Raw genomic sequence first — 14,426 nt, forward strand, 5'->3', positions numbered from 1 at the left:
TTAAAAAGTCAGGAAATCCAAAAGGGGGGCAAATACTTTTCCACAGACTGTAGGTTGTGCATGTAGGTTCGTCTGACCTTTTATCTAATGATTTTGATTCAGTGTCTTAAGATATTCAGAAGGCCATATTATGTGTTTTCGAAAACTAGGGAAGATGATGTAAATACAGTGTATGAACTGATCTGTTTTCTCTCTCTCCTTTCGTCCCTCTTAATATAGAAAGTAAGTAATGAACCCTCAAGTCAGGCTGAACTCCTGGTGAATATGTGAGCGTGCATGTCTTTTTGGCAGCAGCACAAATGTGGTTTGCCATCGCCTCCTTTCAGGATGTTTTTTCTACTTCCCACTCTAGCGTACAGCCCTGAAATTCTCATCCAAGTCATAACCAGGCCTAGCCTTGCTTTGCTTGTGAGTCCAGACGAGATCTGCCTCCTACTGCCACTTGGCAGATCTCTTATTATTTCTCCATGTTAGATATTTTCAGTTTCCTGTAGTTTTCTTTCTCATATTATGATAATGTTTCTAATTTGCTTTAATTGTATACATCAGAAGTAGAAAAAAGACATTAAAATGGCCCAGATGCAAGTGTAAAGTTGGGACCAAAAATAAAAATAATTCTGAGAAATCTTAGCTAGGAGTGACTGATCAGGAAGAGGATTGGGGTTTATTGTGGACAGATTGATGAATGTTAATACTTGGTGTGAATGCTGTGAAAAGTCACATTCTTTAGGCAATCATGAGGAAAGAAACTCTAGATCATTTATGTGGTGCCTTTAGAGAAGTATGTATACACACTTGGAGGACAGTGTACAGTTCTGCCATGGAATCTAAAAAACGATATTGCACAAGTAAAAAAAGTTGCAGATAAGGTCAATGAAAAACGATCAGTCTGTTTTCAAATGCCAGTTGCTGTGGCATGCAAACAGGAGGATGTCCTGCTTGTAGACTCCCCGCTGGCATCTGGTCAGCCATTGTAGAAAAAATTGCTGAACTGCTTTGATCCACTATGGGTGTTCTTATGCTCTAAAGTCATTCTTTTCTAAATTGACAGTAATCTGAGAAAAGCGCCTATTCTTCTGTTTGCTGCTTGGAGGATCTGACAGGGACTGCAAGTTAACAGTGAGGGTATCTCATAAATGAGGAAAAAAATGACTGGTAGACTTAAACATGTGCTTCAATTTATGATTAAGAAATAGTCCTAGTCAAACTGTGCCATCTCAATTCATTCTGAATAATTTAGCAAAATTGTTCTAATCTGGAAACAAGTCACTGGATAAAACAGCTGTGAAAACTGCCACTAACATCCACATATTTAAATATATTAAATTCTTTCAGCTATTTTTTGTTTGATCTTATCAGTGTGTCTTCTATGTCTTCTGACATAGTTCTTTTATGCAGAGGTTCTGTTCTGCCATTCAGGATTGGAAGAAATGTTTTCTTTGTCTTCTCATGGACTAGGTGGTTTGTCATACTGATATAATTACTACAGTTGATCTGTTCGTTCGTTCTTTCTTTCTTTCTTTCGTTTTTAAGCTTCAGCTGTATAGAATGAGTGGACAGTTTATTTTCATATTTGCAGGTACTCTTGTTTTTCCCAACTCCTCGCCTTCAGGTCTCCCAAGGGAAAAGATGGCTTGACATCTTCTCAGCTGTCTTCATTGGACCCCTCTGGGATCCCTCTGCATATGAGCAGACAAAGAACATACCTTGAACTACAGGTGAAGATGAGAAAGTGCAAGCAAGGTTCTTTCTTTCTTTCTTTCTTTCTTTCTTTCTTTCTTTCTTTCTTTCTTTCTTTCTTTCTTTCTTATGAGGAATGAGTGGACATTTTTTGTTACTGCAGAAATTGTGGTATTTGAGGTCATAGTGATTTTTGATCCTACCTTTCGGGGTTCTGAGCCAGGAGAAGAGAAAATGGTTGTGGATCATCTTCCAACTGCTTTTGAGAGAATGGGGAGTGGTAAAAGGGATGGTGTAGAAGTGCCTATGATTGCGGTAGTAAATGAACATGATAAAAAAATATTGAACTCAAAAGTTTGTATGCATAAAATAATAAATAGATCAGGGTTGGTCAAAACTAAGTATGTACTTATAGATTCCTCTGATATGCAGTACATCTCCAAGGGTTTCTGAATCCCATTAGCTTAAAAATGCTAAGTATAACATTCAACTTTTTCCAAGTTTTTGTGCAGCTCTGCTGTACAGTTTTGAGTTTAGTTTCCCAACTGCTGATCTGTAATTCTTTTATTGTATGTGCAGATGGTCCAATAATAGGCAATAATTTGGCAATACTCTATGAGTTACTCTGTGACTTTCTCCTCAGCTGTTGGTTTTGTGTGTCTTGAGTAGCCTCTGGGATCTAAGCAAAAAACAAAGGCCCATAAACCTGACATCGGCTCAGTGTTGAATTAGATGACTAATTCACTTCAGGTAATTCAGTGATGTTAAGCTAGTTGTTCGATAAACCTGATGGAATTGTAGGGCTCATTATTGTAGATGCAATTTCCTTATATAATGCTGCATTAAACTGAGTGTTGTCTAGTTTGGCCAGTGATGATTCCCTTGCCAGCTAAAGCTGTTTCCCATCTTCGCTGTCTGAGGTCCAGTTTGATGTGTAGTTGTTAGGGAATAAAATTAAAATTAAAACCTACTATATGCCAATCCCTCCATTCTTATCCATTTTGAATGGGAAAACATTAAAATTAGCAGACAATGTTAAGTGCTTTATTTCAGCTGTTTGCAAATTAGTGTTCTCCAATATGGACTTCAGTCTCTGTAATCTACAGCCAAATGCTGAGATTAGGGTTGCTGGTTGGTAATTATGAGAGTTCAACACATCTGGAAGGCACCAGATGCAGAAAATCTTATCAGCCAAGAATTACATTCTTAGGAGCTCATATGTTGAAGGGTCTGAAGGAACGTGTACGCTATGTATTTTCTTTAAGCAACAACGAGTTTTCTGAGAACAGAAAATATTAAACCTCCTTCAAGTGTTTGGCATCCAATGGCATGCCTCTCTCAATTCATTCCATTCAGTTTCTCCTTTAAAATAGGGCCAATTCTTGTTTTTATGTGGATCAATAGGAAGAGCTTTTCTGCTTAGCTTGGCTCTTGTGGAATTTAGTTGCAACCCTGAGAGTGGGAGGTCTCCAGCAAACTAGAAGCTGCTGATTGCAGGAAAGCCCTATAAAATCTTCCCACCCATACTATTGCATTAGTTGCACATTTCCCTTTTGCTCTGGTTATGTGGGATCATATCATGGAAAAAAATAATTTCCACACCATGAAATGTAAAATGTTTCATAGCTCTCTCCCTGAGCATTGCATTTCAAAACTTTTTCATCTTCTCAAGGAATCTCCCCAAACTCTCTCTCATGCACATTCATGCCATACCAGCCTCCAACCGAAGAGTACCCATAAAGCACCAGGCTAGAAACCAGGAGGCTATGAGTTCTAGTCCTGCCTGAGGCATGAAAGCTGGCTGGGTGACCTTGGGCCACTCACTCTCTCTCAGTCCAAGAGCCAATCAGGCATGATATGAGAGTTCTAGTCCCGCCTTAGGCATGAAAGCCGGCTGGGGGACCTTGGGCCACTCACTCTCTCTCAACCCAACTCACCTCACAGGGCTGCTGTTGTGGGGAAAATAGGAGGAGGAAGGAGTATTAGGTATGTTTGCCGCCTTGAGTTATTTATAAAAATAATAAAGGCGGGAGAGGAAATAAATAGTAAATATTTTATTTCTTCCCAAGATATACCCATTGGGATACTTGAGATCCTATTGCACAAGAAGAGAAACTGTACATGGAACAGGAAACACACTATCCCCAAATGCCCTACATGAGAGCTGCTAGAGCATTCCTCATCTTCATAGTTTGCACTTTAGTCATTGTTTTGAATCTGCTTTCATTGGCTTCAGCATGAACTGTAATAGGCAGGATGCTCTGATGGACATCCAGCTGAAGTACATTACTTTGGGACATGGGATATACATGTGGGAACTGAGATTTAATCTGGACACCAGAAAAACAGCTGCTCTTAAAAAATGTACAGTCAGATTGGAGCTGAACTTCTTAGGCAGTACTGTATTCTCTCTCTAATTTTGATTAGCACAATCCTCTATGTCTGTACAGATCAATCCTCTGGAAAATTGTTTTTGTTAAATAATTACCACAGTTCTGGCTGCCAAACATGATATGATAGGAATGTTGGTAGGTTCTGGGAATACAGGAAAAGAGTCACACTAACAAAACACAAAATTACTATTTTCTTATTCAACACTGATCTGCAATATGGCTGTCCCCCTGCTTTTCATTTTGCTATCTCTAGAAGTCAAAAGAGAATATAGAATTCCATGTAATTTTTTTTGTTCTTATTCTGTAAACAAAGCTTTGTTTACAGAATAAGAACACAAGAAGATTGGATAGTCCTTTACAAATGGGGCTTTGGAGATAACTGCATATAGAAAGATTTTTAAAAAAAATAAAGATAGCCAGTTTTAGAGAACAAGAATTCCATTCAGGTATAATCGTGGTTAGAATATGTTAGCCATTTATCACCACAATAATTAATGAACCACATACCAATATATTAATGCCTGTATGGTGTGTCTAGTACATTGTGCCAAATAGTATATAATATGGTATAGGGATAATAAATAACTTTTTGCAGTTTATTTGCGTGAATGTCTATGTATGAAAAATGCATTATACAAGCTCTATTCAAAGTATGTCCTAGAGGCATACAGACTTCTCCTAGAAGAATTTAATTTGCACCGTGTGTCATGAGTACGGATGGTGAGCAGGAGGAGTCCCCTATCCAGGGGGGAAAACGCATGCATAGTTTAGAGACTTTGAGCTGTCATTCAAAGAAGTGCAGAACAGACCCACCTTGAGTTTTGGGGGTTTTCTGTCTGGGTTTTCCCACGCTTCTTCAGTTTGGTAGGATTTTCTGTCTGCTATAGCAGTTAAATAAAACACTAGAGACTTTCTCCTCGTTTCAGCATGGTCTTTGCTTAAGCCAGGACACAGTGTATGAAAAAGTATCCAGAGTTAGAAGAATACACATCAAAACATGGCTCCCAAAACAACCACAGGTAGTTCTCCTATGAATTGGATGAGGTCATGGTATCAGGACATGTGTGAAAAGTGCTAAAGTGGAATAGAAGCTTAAATAGACTGGATAAACCTTATTGGAAGGCGTAGTGATGTGTGGGAACTGTAGTTCTTGGGTGCCATCACAAATTAGCATTCTTTGTGGGTGTCTCACCACAATTCTTCTGGAACTCAGAGCTAACCTGGATAGCTAGATTTTAAATTGGGAAAGTATGCATAGATGTGTGAATGTGTGGAGTTTTTAGTTCTGAAAGGAAACAGTTGCACTTGTAACACCTGATTTCTACATGTCTGAGTTTCTGGATAAAAAAGAACAGGTTGCAACTGGTAGTGGCATCTGTAACAAACCTCAATGATATCAAAATGATGACATTTGTTATATCATTGCAAGTAATAAGTTTTTCCTTTGTGCCTCATGATACAAGTACACATTCTTGACATTTGTAGTGGCTTGAATGAATGATACATCATTAGATAAAGATAATAATGAATCCTTCTCTTATTAAAAAAGCAAACAAACAAAAGAAGTTGATGTGCATATGGTATGGAGATCTATTGGGATTAGTTCAGTGATTTTCAAACTTGGCAACTTTAAGATATGTGGACTTCAACCCCCAGAATTCCCCAGCCAGCATGCTCCCAGTATTCTGGGAGTTGAAGTCCACCCATCTTAAAGTTGCCAAGGTTGAAAAAGACTGGACTAGAACAAAGAGATTCTGGACACCATAGGGAGAAATAAGTAAGTAAGAAGGAGTACCTGTCATAAGCCCCTCAACTATGAGAAGATCAACCCCATTTTTAAATGTTTTTTTTTCTGCTTCACTTTTCTGGGGGAAGGAAAATGGAGAGCCCCTAATGGGGTTTAAGAGCCTCATGGGGCGCAGAGTGGTAGGGGTCAGTATTGCAACCGAAACTCTCCCCACGACCCGAGTTCGATCCCAGCGGAAGCTGGATTCTCTGTCGGGTAGCCGTCTCAGGTCGACTCAGCCTTCCATCCTTCCGAGGTCGGTGAAATGAGTACCCAGCTTGCTGGGGAAGGTGATGACTGGGGAAGGCAATGGCAAACCACCCCACTATAGTCTGCCAAGAAAACATGAAAGCGGCATCCCTCCAAAGGGTCAGACATGACTTGGTGCTTGCACAGGGGACCTTTCACCTTTTTTTAAACAGGGTTTATGGAGACTGTGCATGGAATCCAGATTGCCATTTGCCCTTTTCTGAATTTTCTGGGCTTAATAGTAGTAAGAGCTGAAAAGGCTGTTGTATTGCTTTCTTTTACTCCTTTGGTTATTTTTCCCTTTGTTTCGTTTTATCATATAAATAAAGGCAAGAAAGAATTCATAAAAAGTAGCTCATGCAAATCAAATGGTCCTCTTGCACAGACTGCTAATTTCCACATAGCTTTAAATAGGTAGAACTGGTCCATGGAGTTGAGCTAATTCTATTCTGTCTTTTTAGACCAGCCAGAGTAAACTCTGCTTTACATAAAGACTTTTTAAAAATATTCCTGCATCAAACCAGCACTGTTGTGGCATTTTGTAGTGTTTGTTTTGCAAGGCCACTTAGCCACCCACAAGGCTCACAAATAGCCTCTGACTCAAATATCCAGGGTGTCTTGGAGTGAGCTCATAGTTTAAGTCTCCTGGCTTGTTCTTTTGGCAGCTATACCCAGTGCCTCCTGTAAAGTTTGAAAAGAGGACAGGACCATCAGTTAGAAATGATTTGGCTGCTTTCAGTGTTTGCCACCTGTTGACATCCCAGCCTTGATAACAGCATGCTGCAGCCTTCCCGGATACCCTTGTTTTCCCACTGCTATAGTGTGGGAAGGTATTTTTTCCTAGCACCTCACCAGTGATGTGGCTCATGTCTTAGCAGATGCAACTTTTGCTGGTGGATGGCGGCAGTGATAAGGGTGTGAAGTCAGACAATGTAGTGGTGTTCCTCACTGTATGCTCAGGGATGGATTTGCAAGCTCTTTCAGCAACTATGTCTAGCAAGGCTTGGTGATTATTTTCACAGGGAGAGATGTATGCCCGTAATCTAACCTTCCCCAAATAAGCACCTTTCAGGGGTATTGAACTGCAACCCCAATAATACCTAGTTCTCCTGTCCATTCCAGCTAGATGTGAAAGCGCTCACTTCATAATTTGTCTTGTATGCCTGATGGTTATGAAATCTTATCTTTGAAATCAGACAGATATCTATAGTTTTTAAGCAAAATATGCTATATTTTCAGACCATTGCTTAGATAAGTAAAAAAACAAGGTATGGGTCTAATAATAAAATAAATACCAAACATCTGGAAGAAAGTATAACTTTCACTGATTTTTTTAAATTGTCAGTTGAGTTCAACAGCTAGAAGAGCTGGAAATTTTATTTATTTATTTATTTATCAATCAATCATATTTTCATCACCACCCATCTCCCCCACAAGGGGGAACCCTGGGTGGAAATGCTACTGTAATCTCCTGAGTATATACAACAGTAGAAATATTGTATCCGGTCAATATGGTCCTAACTCTCCTCTTGTGTCCTGTTTCCCTTTCCAGAATGGCTGCAATCTGTCCAAGCTTTGATGATACTTTCTATCATCTTCAGTGTTATATCTTTGTTCCTGTTCTTCTGCCAGCTCTTCACGCTCACTAAAGGTGGACGATTCTACCTTACTGGTATTTTCCAGATCCTTGCTGGTAAGTAGAGGGGAGAAAAAAAAATGTGTACCTTGGAATGCTTGCAAAGGGAAGAAAGCCATGGCTAATAGTATAAAGCAGAGTGACTCTAGTAAAGCAAGAATCTCCTGCAACCTCCCTCAACTTGGTGTTCTTCACATGGATTGCATTGCAAGTCTCATCATGGGCCAATTTCAGTAGCTCACTAACAAGGTACCCTTGTGTCTATCCACTCTGAAATGGGCTCCACTTAATTCAAGAGGAATTCTTCCACATAACAAATTAAGATTTCAGCTTCACTTGCTAATTGGATATGGACAATAGCCCTGGAGATTCCACAGTTAGTACTTTTCTTTAGCATTTCCATTTGAAGTATTTTGGTGCTGGTATAGGGTGGTTAGACTGGGAAGTTGAAAAACATCTGTCTACCAATGCATACTGGACCAGTGTGGTAGATTAGAGTCCATAATTTTCACTGAAGAGGTCTTCATCCTGCAGTGAATTGATCTGGGAGGATAACAGCAGTAATAGGAAGAGACAGGTTCTTGTATCATTTTTTCAGTATTTTGTACTGTGAAAGAAACAGTTGTTCTTGTCCCACCACAGGTGCCTCATCCCATTTCTGTATCTTGTAATAATAGGATTTCAGAGATTTGGTAAATCCATGTAACCTAACATGGTCTTGGATGTATTCACAAATTTATTCCTCCATGCCTCCGTTTTCACCCTTACCAAAACTTCAACATCTTGGTTAAAACCCAGTAAGAAAATTCTAGTGAAATGAACATTTAAATGAATTAATTTGAGGATTATTTGAAATAGGAATCAAACCAACAGGCTTGCTTTGTTCAGAACAATGTCCAGCTATAGAATTTATGCACGAAGTGTATTTACTGGCCCACTAAGAACAGGATAAAAACAAACTGGCAGCCAAAGCTAGATTTTAAGAAAAAAGATTTTATGAAGCCCTGAAATACCTATTTCCTTCCTGGTCTTCTAATACTGTGAGCTGTGTATTAGGCTGTTCCTCCCGAAAATACAGTTCAATTTACTTTGAAGATGTTTCATCATACAGCATCAAGGCATAAATGTAGGTCTAGTTGGCCCAATTTGAATTGGACTGGACTGATAACCATCCGTTTAGGAGAGGATGTGAGCTGACTGAAGTCCTTCTGCTCTACCAGGCCACAGATGATACCTGTTACATTAAAATGAGCTGCATATTATATGGCTGCTTTCCATATACTGGTGCCCTCCAGATACATTGGGCTGCAGCTCCCATACTTTGGATTTTTTTCATGGCAGATTTCCCAGCTATTATCATGATTCATTATCAGTCCTGAAGTACTATCGAGCATGATTTGCCAGTTCAGCCAGCGAGTTGGCTTTGGGTAGGATCTGGCTGAAAGGAGAGTGTTATTTGCTGCTCACTACACCTTGTGCCAGGAGCTAATGTTCCCTGCTGACTGTCCTTCATCTCCTTGTACTCCAGCTTAGCTATTGCCAAACATTTCATGTCTGAGAAAAACATTTGTTTAATTTTTCCAGAATGGGGGCTGCCTTGGCACAGATAAATTTGCTCCCCCCCACCAAAAAAAGGAGAAGAACGTTTTTCAAAAGAAGAACGTTTTCCAAAATTCATGGTGATGTTTCCTTGTAGCATTCCTGGGGTGGCAGGGAGATGATGGTGCATTTGTGAATGTTAGTCCATACCTTGCAGATCATTGCTGGAATTTGTGAATATTTGGGATTCTTTGCAGCTAGGATAAGATTGGCCCTTGCCCATGTTTTTCCTATTTGAGTTCTCATCAGCAGGATCAGTGTGAGTGAATAGAACTTCAGTTTCTGTTGGGTGGAATATCTGAAAAGCATCCCTGGGGGAGTCAGTGAGACAGCACTGGTTGTCCAGCCATCCATCATTCTCTTTGGAAAAGCTTCTGCCCCAAAACAACCTTTTGTTCTATGACTCAGCCTGGCACAGGCTAGGAAGAGCTACAATGGCTGATGGTGGGGCGGGGAGTTGCTGTGTAATTCAACCACAGTGCTGGAAGGAACAAAATGTTGAGCAGAGTAGTCCTCATTTGCTCCATATACAGTGTTTTCCCAGAAGAAACAAAGTGGATTCAGTTGAATAGCCTTAACAGCACATGATACGCATGCATATATAAGCTGTCTGGAGATGGAGCTCTCAGAACTAAATCTCTGAACCTTTTTGAACATTTATTTCTGTTATTACAATCTGTAAAAATCTGCTACCCTTATACAAAAGAAGTCTTGATGCCATTAAGCTTCAGGAGACAATATCCTCTTGGACTTGACATTTTTAAATTAATTTTATTTGACTTAGGCACCACCCAACTCCAATGAACTCTGAGCAGCTCACGGCATAAAAAGAACCCAATATGCAGTATAAGAGAGAGAGAGAGAGAGAGAGAGAGCGAGCATGTAGTATAATAGTAACAAAATGGCAGATCCAGTCAACAACACAAACCTGTCAAACACTCACATGGAGCTGCAGCCACCATAGCCCAGTGGCCCTTCCTATTTGGGATCCAAATGTTAAATTTTGAGTTTGGATCATCTTATACTAGAATTAATATTAATTCTGTTCTTTTTTACAGTTCATTTCCTCCATTAGGATTTTAATTATCAATGCTAATTATCAATGCAGGATAACTTGGCAATAATGTGGCCAAAGGCATCCCTCTTCTTAATTTTACAACCAATAAAATGGAAGTCTCAGACAAAAAAATATAGGAGAGTCCCTTGACTTTTGTTTGAGGGCTGCCCACCTCAAATCTATGCCTCATAAACCTATGCTCAAAGATAGGCCCAGTTCCAGAATCTTGATGTGGTTGCTTCCATACAAGTACATTAAGAATGTGAGAAGCTAAGCTGTGGTATCAGAAGGGCCCTGTCTGGAAGAGCAAGGGTACAGAATGCCAGAGGAAAGATGACTGGCAACCATATTAATATAGCAGATTGCGTTTGTCAGGATGGTGCTTCCAGTTTTGCAACAGTAGTTAGAGAAATACAAGGGCTGAATTTCAGCATCACTGTGGATTTGGAGTAGAGGCCCACAGCCTTTGCTTCTGCCGCATATGCATACTCCCAGGAGAACTGTGGGAAATGATTCCAAGTGCTACCTTTTGGCTTCCTCTTGCAAAGCAAGGAAGTACAAGAGATATGTATGAATTTCCCACCTGCCTGGCTTAAGGGACGCGGTGGCGCTGCAGGTTAAACCGCTGAGCTGCTGAGCTTGCCGATCGGAAGGTCGGCGGTTCGAATCCGCGTGACGGGGTGAGCTCCCATTACTAGTCCCAGCTCCTGCCAACCTAGCAGTTCGAAAACATGCAAATGTGAGTAGATTAATAGGTACTGCTTCAGCGGGCAGGTAACGGCGTTCCGTGTAGTCATGCTGGCCACATGACCACGGAAGTGTCTATGGACAAATGCCGGCTCTTCGGCTTTGAAACGGAGATGAGCACTGCCCCCTAGAGTCAGACATGACTGGACTTAATGTCAAGGGAAACCTTTACCTTTACCTTTACCTTTACCTGGTAAAATACTTCCCCCCAACACACACCAATATTGAGGTTGAGTATTTCTGCTTAAAGTCACAGATCTTCTCTGTGCTGCCCTTTCCACACACAATCTATGCTCTCTTCTCTAAAGACTGTAGGTGACTTGTGGAATGACCACTGCTCTCTTTTATTCCATCCCACCCAAGCAGAGAGACAATAGGTTTTGCTCGCAGCATGTGGGCCCAGGTTGTGGGTGTCCACTCCCTGGCCCAGGGAACGGGAGCTACATCAGCAGTTTGTGAATCCAACACCTTCCTACTCTTGCATTTTCTGCAAACAAAGGGGGCAGTGTGGAGGGAAAGAACAGCTCAAATATCACTGCAGTTGAGGTGTAGGTGGTCCGGAGGCACATTGTAGGACAGAAATGACTCTGGTGGCCTATGGAGCAGGTTGTGGAATTGCTGGGATCAACGGAAAAGCCTTGTTCTGGGCCGTGAATAGAAGGGGCATTGTGTAATCCTGGCGAACCCTGATGCTGGGCTTTCAGAAAAAGCAAAAGGGGGAAAAGCCCATAGAGCTTGTGTTGCTGAGCTGGCAATACAAAAAAGCTGACCTTAGTGGCATTACTGTGCAGGGGCCTGATTTGAGCAGCTTAAATGTTGATCACAGGAGCTTAGATGCTGGAGGCAGCAGAGTGGAAAAACAGAGAAGTCAGGCTTGGCTTTACTGATTAGGACAAGGCAGGATTAGCTACTGTGCTGGGGATTGCAGAGCAGAGCTCCAGTCAGACTGGGATCCCTACTTAAAGGCAGCAACCTGAATTTAAAAAGAGCACTTATTAGGCTTTCCATGTTGAACAGACCTGGGGCCTTTTTTCAACTGAACAGTACTTGTATTCACTGCATTATACCAAGTCTACTGTAACTGCTGGGGCAATTGTGTTGGCCCTGAAGAAAATTTGGCCTTCACTGAGGTTTTGAAAATAAGGCTTTATTCTGCCAAACGCAAGAGATAATGTTGCCTTAAATATGGCTGCCAATTTCCTACAATTTCCTGAAGTTGGAGCAGTGGAGTTGAGGGGAGGAGGGAGTTTCCTTAGCCAAACCTTCTTTCTTGTTCCTTGGTCCCAGTCATGGACTGAGTTGCTCATATTCTCTCCCTTTCTCTCTTCTGCCTTAGGCCTATGCGTGATGAGTGGTGCGGCCATCTTCACAGTGAGACACACGGAGTGGCATCCTCCCACAGACAATGTCTCCTTCGGCTTTGCCTACATCCTGTCCTGGGTGGCCTTCCCGCTGGCTATCCTTAGTGGGGTGATCTATGTCATCTTAAGGAAGCGCGAGTGAAATGTCAGGGGAGGTCACTGAGACTAGCACCCTCAGGACAAGGGGTGTTGACAAGATAGAAAATGAAAAAAAAAAAAAAACCAACCAAAAACCCTCCCCATCCACCTACACCCTGCCCTCCCCAAATCCACAAAGATATTGAGGAAAAAGAGTTTGAAAGAGAGCTGAAAGAAGGGTTACTGTATTCATTGAAGATGTATATAGTATCTATGGTTTAAAAAGCCTATTTATAACACTTTTTACATATATGTACAGAGTACTGTTTGCTTTTGTTCGTTGACCTGCCACCATGTTTAAAGCCTAAAAAAAAGTGCCTAAGAACTCTTAACTCCTAACAATGTAATGAGAGTGCCGCTTTTTCCTCCCCTCCTTTTTGCTGTGGAAACAAGTGGATCCCTCCTCCAAAGCTTTCCACTGTCAGCCTCAAGCCAAGCCCAATTCAAGAACCCTCCATCTGGCCTTCCAACTAGGTATGGTCTGCTACCCTGGCACCTACCTTTGCCCATGCCTGCATTGTGGCCCTGTTAACCAAATGATGGAGACCAAATGCTACGCAGAAAGGGGAAGAAGGTCTACCCAAAAGCAGATGGTGTGTTAAGGTAAGGGTGGGTGAGCCCAGCTTCTCAATGCTTGGGATGATGACCAAGCTGTGGAGGGGTTGAATGAGGTATATTGCCTCACTGATGATACAACCTGAAGCTGTTTGCCACTGTCACCACCTCCTATAACCCCAGGTATGATCACCTGAGTTCCATGTAGGAAAGAGAGGATGCAAAGATCCTGAATTAGGCATCAGTCTCAGGAAGGAAGGAAATGTTTGCATATTTTGAAACAGCTGAGGCTGAGTTAGATGAAAGGAACACTATGGGTGGGATGAGGATCTAAAAAGCTCAGTGAATTGATTTTTAACTAGCCTAGTGGTTCTCTTCCAGCTATGCCAGCTGGTCTTCAGAAAAGACTTTCCTCCATTTCCTGGAGAATAAGCTAAAGTGGAAAAGCTGAATGATGCTTTCTAATCTCTATGGTCCACCCCATCCCTTCTCCTAAATCCTCTGAAATCAAATACCAAATCTGTGAAATGGTGCTATCTATTTACCATTCCTTATATTGCTAAGCCATTTAACCCTTGCTCACTGGAAAGTGGGGTAACCATTTTGAGAGAAGCCAAGGAATAGGAATGATAAATAATTCTGTGTAATATATACAGCCTATAACTGCTTTTGTATGTAGGAAAGTTGCTATCCATTATTATTACTATTTTTTTTTAATAAAGCACTTATAACCAAGGATTTTTTTTTCCCCTTCATGGGAAGAAGGGAAGTAAGCAACCCTCTAGAACTTACAGAACCCACTACCGCCACCAAAGCTGTTCTGTAACCTTTTTCTGTCCTTCCAGAAACGTCTGGGAATGAACTGTACAGGTGACCGCCCATAGTGGCGTAGGCAGTGCCGTCTAATGCTACGATTCCAGGCATTATTATGCAATTATTTTGCTTTGCTTTTCTGATTTTATACCAGCTGTGTGGACTAAGAAGCAACAAAATAAAAGCCAGAATAACTCAAGTACTTTGGCTTATATTGCATCTCAATCAATTGTTCTGAATGAGCCTTTATGTTGGGCAACTGACAAGCTAGTGACCTGGTTCACACACTGTGCTAAGCTATAATATGGTTTGCTTAGTTTTAGATTAATATATGTTGGGAATGAGTTGTTTGTGCTTCATTTAGTAAACCAAGGTTAAGCCAATCCTGATGGGCCCAGTTGATGTGTCTTTC

General features: G+C 41.1%; 1 protein-coding gene across 1 annotated transcript in view; it reads left to right on the top strand.

The window, feature by feature from the left end:
* Nucleotides 1-14,213, top strand: part of PMP22 (peripheral myelin protein 22) — a 30,047-nt gene extending 15,834 nt beyond the window's left edge. Inside the window, exons 4-5 of the mRNA XM_063292627.1 lie at nucleotides 7,661-7,801; nucleotides 12,484-14,213. Coding sequence (XP_063148697.1) covers nucleotides 7,661-7,801; nucleotides 12,484-12,650 — 308 coding nt within the window. The 3' untranslated portion in view covers nucleotides 12,651-14,213. The remainder of the gene's footprint in view (nucleotides 1-7,660; nucleotides 7,802-12,483) is intronic.
* Nucleotides 14,214-14,426: the final 213 nt, after the last annotated feature.

This window comes from Candoia aspera, chromosome 2 (genome assembly GCF_035149785.1).
Source record: "Candoia aspera isolate rCanAsp1 chromosome 2, rCanAsp1.hap2, whole genome shotgun sequence".
NCBI lineage: Eukaryota > Metazoa > Chordata > Lepidosauria > Squamata > Boidae > Candoia > Candoia aspera.